Source organism: Streptopelia decaocto (genome assembly GCF_964273445.1).
Source record: "Streptopelia decaocto genome assembly, chromosome: 15".
In the NCBI taxonomy this organism is placed as follows: domain Eukaryota; kingdom Metazoa; phylum Chordata; class Aves; order Columbiformes; family Columbidae; genus Streptopelia; species Streptopelia decaocto.
In genome coordinates, this window is record NC_138670.1 from 3,426,924 (window position 1) to 3,432,923 (window position 6,000).

At 53.8% G+C, this 6,000-nt stretch overlaps 1 protein-coding gene across 11 annotated transcripts in view; it reads left to right on the top strand.

Moving 5' to 3' along the window:
* The window catches only part of NCOR2 (nuclear receptor corepressor 2), a 213,224-nt gene extending 210,537 nt beyond the window's left edge, over positions 1 to 2,687 (top strand). For all 11 annotated transcript variants that reach the window (XM_082066400.1, XM_082066408.1, XM_082066409.1 and 8 more), the window contains 2 exons: positions 469 to 648; positions 756 to 2,687. In XM_082066400.1, coding sequence (XP_081922526.1) covers positions 469 to 648; positions 756 to 931 — 356 coding nt within the window. In that variant the 3' untranslated portion in view covers positions 932 to 2,687. The remainder of the gene's footprint in view (positions 1 to 468; positions 649 to 755) is intronic.
* Positions 2,688 to 6,000: the final 3,313 nt, after the last annotated feature.

Below are 6,000 nucleotides of genomic sequence, written 5' to 3' on the forward strand. Positions count from 1 at the left end.
ACCGGGGATTTTGCTGTAAATTAAACACCATCCTGGCCATGTAGACCACGGGGAATGTGCTGGGGGCTCCAGCACCCACAGAGCTCCCGGTGGGTCCCTGCCCAGCGACACACGGAGCTCCTGTCCCTGGACCCGCGTTTGTGGGCTGAGCCACGAGCCGGCTCGGGAGCGGATCCTGCAGAGATTTGTGGCTGCTCCTGCTCTGGATCCGCTCCATGGGACGGTTGGTGGCATCAACCCACAAAGTGCAGAGCGGCGCAGGGCGGGGACAGAAACCTCTTGGAGCCCCCGCAGCCGCCCGCCTGCCCCGCTGCAGCCCCCTCACCTTTCCCCACCACACCGCAGCAGCCCCGGGATCAGCTCCTCTCCTGCCACCGGCCATTTTGCAAGCTCTGGAAAGGGACCCGCGCCCCCTCCCTGCACCCCGTGGCGAGGAGGTGGGTGACGAGCGGGCGCTTCTCTTTGCAGGAGGAGGGGGAAAGCCAAAGATCGCTGCCAGGCCCAACAGCCGCAAGGCCAAGTCCCCAGCGCCGGGGCTGTCCTCGGGCGAGCGGCCGCCCTCCGTCTCCTCCGTGCATTCGGAGGGTGACTGCAACCGGCGGACACCCCTCACCAACCGCGTCTGGGAGGACAGGCCGTCATCCGCAGGTAGGGCTCGGGGTGGGGGACGTGTCCCCAAAGCGGCTGTGCCACCCGCACAAGGGGGGTCCCCACCCCGGCGCTGACTCTGCCTCCTCCTCCTCCTCCCCGTGCAGGTTCGACGCCGTTTCCCTACAACCCGCTCACCATGCGGCTCCCCAGCGGGGTGGTGACACCGGCCCCCGCCACCCCCCTGCCGCAGGGGACCCCCGGCAGCCAGCACCACGCCTGGGACGAGGAGCCCAAGCCCCTGCTCTGCTCCCAGTACGAAACCCTTTCGGACAGCGAGTGAAGGGAGCCAGGGGCAGGGAGATGGCGACCAAACCCGGGGCGCGGGGAGCCAGCGGGACACCCAGGGCGAGCACCAGCGCCCCGGCCCCGCCGGCTCTCACGTGCGAAGATGCAGGAGCAGAGCTATTTTATTTGTTTCTTTTCCTTTTTTTTTTTTTTTGTTTTTTTTTTTCCCTTCCCCTCCCAACCAGCCAGTTTGGGGTAATGTGGTTTTTTTATTATTATTTTTTGTTTGAATTTTTTTTTTGTTAACATCTGGAAATGTCTGCATCCTCTTCAGTCTGAAAAAGAAAAAAGCCTTAACGAGACAAAACCCAAGGAACCCATCTTCGATCTTGGCAACCGTGCCGGGCGGTGACCTCGGTGCTCGCGAGGGACCGTGAGCGGGGTCGAGCGAGGGGCTGCGGGATGCTCCCCCATCCCCGCCGTGCCACGAACCTGCAGAACCTTGCGCGGGTTAAAGGAAAAGGAAAACAAGAATAAGTTTTAAGAATTGAAATAGGAAGGAACGTCCCGGTTGGGTTCCCTTGTGCCCACGTCGTCAGCCCTGGAGTCATCTCAAGAGGCTTCGAATTTGGCTGGGATGAGCGGGCAGGGGAGGGAGGAAGGAGCTATTGCTTAAAAAGGCCCTAATCCCTTTGATGGAAGCGACCCCGGGCTGAAAGGGGAGTGGGGACAGGGGTGTCCCCAGGCTGAAAGGGGACTGGGGACAGGGGTGTCCCCGGGCTGGCTCGCGTGCTGCCCACGAGGGGCTCGGTTGCTTTAAGTGCATTGTTGTTTTCTGAACGGTGAGCAAAAGGCAATTGTAAATTGTATTGGTCTACAGGGTATATTTTTGATACCTTCGGTGAATTATGTCGATATTTTACGCAAGGAAGGACTTAAAACACAGTGTTACATGCTGTAAAAGAGGTTCTGTTCTTACGTGCAGGCTTTGATGCGTTTGTCCATTGTATGGAAAGGTTAAAAAAAAAAACAAAAAAGAAGGTAACAATGATCCATTGAAGTTATCTGTAAGTCAGGAGAATGTATGAACTTAGTTTAAAAAATAATAATAATAATAATAATATCAAAATCTTGCCATGGTTGCAGGGCCCCCCGTTCCACACCCCTTTGCTGACTCGGCAGGAATTGTTCGCTGGTTGTAGCCGTGGCTGGTGCGGAGCCCCCCGGGCAGGGCAGAGCGGGCAGGAGCCCGGGGGGGCTGGGACTGCACAGGACACCCAAAAAAGAGACACAAAAAAACAAAAAAAAGGTTAAAAAAGGCAAAAAAAAGTTTTTATTGTATTTTTGTGATACACACGAATGCTCTACTTTACGTTATTTTTTTCATTCCATGACGTTGGCTCATATCTGCAGTTACATGGTTAAAGAACAAAATATTAGACTCTTTTTTCATTCACTTCTGCTTTCTCGCTCTGGGAGGAAAAAAACAAAACAAGGCAAAACCCCACAGAAATATGTATTAAATGCTTCGCGTTCTATACGTAGAGGAACCCAGAGCTCGGCACAGACTTTGCGGCTCCGGGCGGGCAGCAGCTCCCGCGTCCCCACGCGGCTCCGGCGCCGGCACCTCCCCGCGGATCTTTCTTCTCTCCCTGCAACGTTCCCAGGTTGATTCTGATTTCAAAGCAAGAGAATGATGGTGTTTGTTGTTTGTTTGGGGTTTGTTTGTTTTTTTCCTTGGGTTGGTTTTCTTTTTTTGGTTTTTTTTTTGTTGTTTTTTTATTTTACAATGTACAGGTTTTTAATGTTCATCAATGTTTGTCTTTTCTGTTGTGCTTTTTTTTTTTTTTAAGAAAAAAGATCCAAGACAATGCACAAGCGATGTGGGAGTCTTTCCATTCCCAGGTTATTGCTGCTGGTGTCTCTGGCTCTGAGATATAAAAACTAACAGAGCTGATGTCTGGGCATAACACTATTAAAGTGTTGCAGGTTTTGCTGGGGCGGGGAGGGGGGAAAATGTCCAAATCCGACCCATCTTCAAAGCCGCCTCCGTAACCTTTTCAGAAAAATAATAGAAAACAAAAAAACACAACAAAGAATAAAGTTCCCACTTGGCACAGTAGCAATACTGTGTGCGGTGCTTTGGTGTCTCAAGGAGTGCAGGAAGGTGCTGGTGACAGGACCATGCCGTGGTGACAGGACCCTGCCATAGCTTCTCTAACCGCAGGGACCCCGTCCTGGGCTCAGACGCAGAGGGGAACGAGAGAAGCCCCGCACCGAGGTGCTGCCGCGGGGTTTGGCTGCGGCTCGCTCGCCGGTGGTACCCACAGCCCCGCACGGTGCCGGGATGCAGGCGCTGGTTTGGGTTCCACACCACGCAGCATCCCATGCTGACCCCACGGGTGGGGACGTGGGGAAGGGGCTCGGACTCCAGGCAGGAGCTGCAGAGCCACCTCCTTGCCCCCCTGGCTGGAGTGGGGGTGTCTCTCCCATTACTCCGGGCTTGGTCACCCAGCACCTGGAGCCGTGGGCTGGAGGATGAAGAGCTTGTCCCACCCTTCGATGCCAACCCTGTGCCTGTGTTGCTCTTTGCGCACCCACGGAGAGGGGTCGGAGCTGGGGGGCTGGCCGGGAGCCCCAAATGATGCACAGGGCTGTGCTGAGAGGGTGTCGCCATGTTCAAAAGAGTTTTCAGGTGTTTGCGAGTTGTTTTGGTCCTTTTGGGGTCTGTGGCGCTGCGCTCGTGGGTGGATGGGCGGGCAGATGTCTTGGGATGTTGCACTGCTTTTTTAACCAACCGATGTCCAAAAGCTGCTTAAGCGGGATGTTTTTCTTGACTGTGGTCACCAAGAGATACCGATGGCACCCAAAGACAGCTGTGGGACCCTGCGCCTCTCAGCTAAATGCCCCCCAAGTAAGAGAGACCTGCATCTGTGGCAGCATCGCGCAGGGGTGATGCTGGAGGACACCCTGGCTTTGTTGCTCTTTGACCAGCAGCCAAGAAAAACATTGTTCAAGTGTGATTGAATTCAAAATTTGAATTTAAATTGATTTTTTTTTTAAATATATATATATTCTGGTGATAGATAATCCCTCATAAGCCTTGTACAAAAGTATTGGGGAGGCTAATTAGCCGCTACCTAATTAAGAATTGAAACAGAAGCCTTGGATCTGTTTGTGGGTCTAAATCACTATGTCCTCATGGGGTGTGGTTGACTTTGGTTGGGGTTGGGAGCTGCCGGTCCCCAAGTCGTCCCCATCCAGGTCTGGGGGTGTGTGTGTGTGGTGATGTTTTACAGGGCAAGGGATGGATGAGGGGACAGCGAGCCGTGGGGACAGCGAGCCATGGGGACAGCGAGCCGAGGGGCCGGGCTCTGTGCAAGGAGAAACTGGATGGCTACGTGGAATTGAATCCCTTGAAGGGCTGTTAGCTGGTTCTGCATTTGGGGACATTCCGCTGCCGTCCTGGGGCTCAGACATGGATGTTACACAAGGAATGTTTTCCTGAGAGCAGCACTAAGCATCTCCCTCAGGGTGTACCCCAACCTGCCTCCGGCTCAGCGTTTCGGGTGCTCCCCCCGACCCCAGCGGCTGCAGGTCCTGGGGAAGGGTCCCCAGTGCTGCGGGACTGGTTTGTCTCTCCAAGGAACATCCACAAGGCTCCATGTGCTGCTGAAGGGTCGTCCTGGGTCCCTTGTATCGCCCAGACACCATCTGGAATCCCTCCAGGTACGTACCCGCGCTGACCAAACCTCCGGTCCCCGTGCCAGCTCCCGTGGCGATGCACTGGGTACATTCCTGCAGGCTCTTAAAGATCAGTCCAAAGACCTTAGAGACCAGAGATTTTGTTAAAATCCTAACTGGAAAGGCTTTTGCCGCTCTGGAGGCTATTAGAATAAGTTACTAAATAGCACGAACAGGAGCCAAGCTGTTCAGCCTTCCGCATCAGGGTTTAAGCGCTGACGAGGGCTGACAGCGGTAGCCCTGGTCAATAATTCATGTTGACGCTGAAGAAACAGTAGAGGGGAAGGCTCTGAATTCTAGGCTAACGCTTATGATTTAATGATGGAAAACTTTAGGTCTACTTGAAAAGTTCTTGCATAAGGAGATGAAAATGAAATGGGACAAAAGCAGATGGCTTTGAAAACCAGCAGTAAAAAGAGTCAGAAATCCAAACTCACTGTTATTTTTAGACTCTGTGGCAGACGGGGCTTGAAGGGGAGAGGGAGGACAGAAGAAGGTCCCTGATGTCTTTGCCCTGGACAGAGGCCATGAGGAGGCACAGGACCGTTGCGACCTTGTAGTGATGAATTGGTGTTTAGTTAGGATTATGGGGATTTTTTTCTTCTTTTGGAAAGAATTAAAGCAAGAGGAGGATTTTTTAGCTAGGCCAGGCTCAGCTGGCAGGGGGGAAGCAGCATGAGACCAAGGTCCTTGCCGCACGAGCAGGTCTCGGTGCGTTGGGCTCCGTCACCCTCCCTGCAGCCTGTCCCCCCTGCGGGTGATGGGGAGGGGGTGCGGTGTGGTACCCAGAGATGGGCAGGGGAGGGTTAAAAACAAAAGGGTACAAAACATGCCAGAATACAAACCCCGTCTTGTGCCCCCATCCCTGCGCACCAGCCCCTGGCTCCTTAACCGAGCGGCCAAACGGGTCAGACGTGCGTTTGGCCAGCGGAGCCGGTCACCATCCCCGTGCTCCTCACAGCAGGAAGCGTTTTATACTCTCCTGACAGTCGCAATCCAGATGGTCATTCATCAGCTCCTGTGATTTGCCATGAAATTATATATGCTCGCTGATAATGATGCAGAGGGCTAAAGAGCTGATCTTGGCAGGAGATGAGATGTTTTAAGCCGGCGAGTAGATTGGAAGGAAAGTAGAGCGGCTTTTGATGGGATGCCTGGATCTTATCAGTGTGGGACACCGAAGGGCGTTGGGCAGGGCTGTTTTGGCTGGCTCAGCCCTACCTGCCTCGTGTGCCCATCTGGGAAGAGTTTGGGTCATAAGAAACTTGGGAGTGAGTGTCACTGTGTGGGGGGAGAAGGCGGGCGACAGCTGAATTAATTGTCAGGTTTATTTATCCACTCTTTTTTTGGCCTCCTGTAATTACTAAAATGAGGATTTGT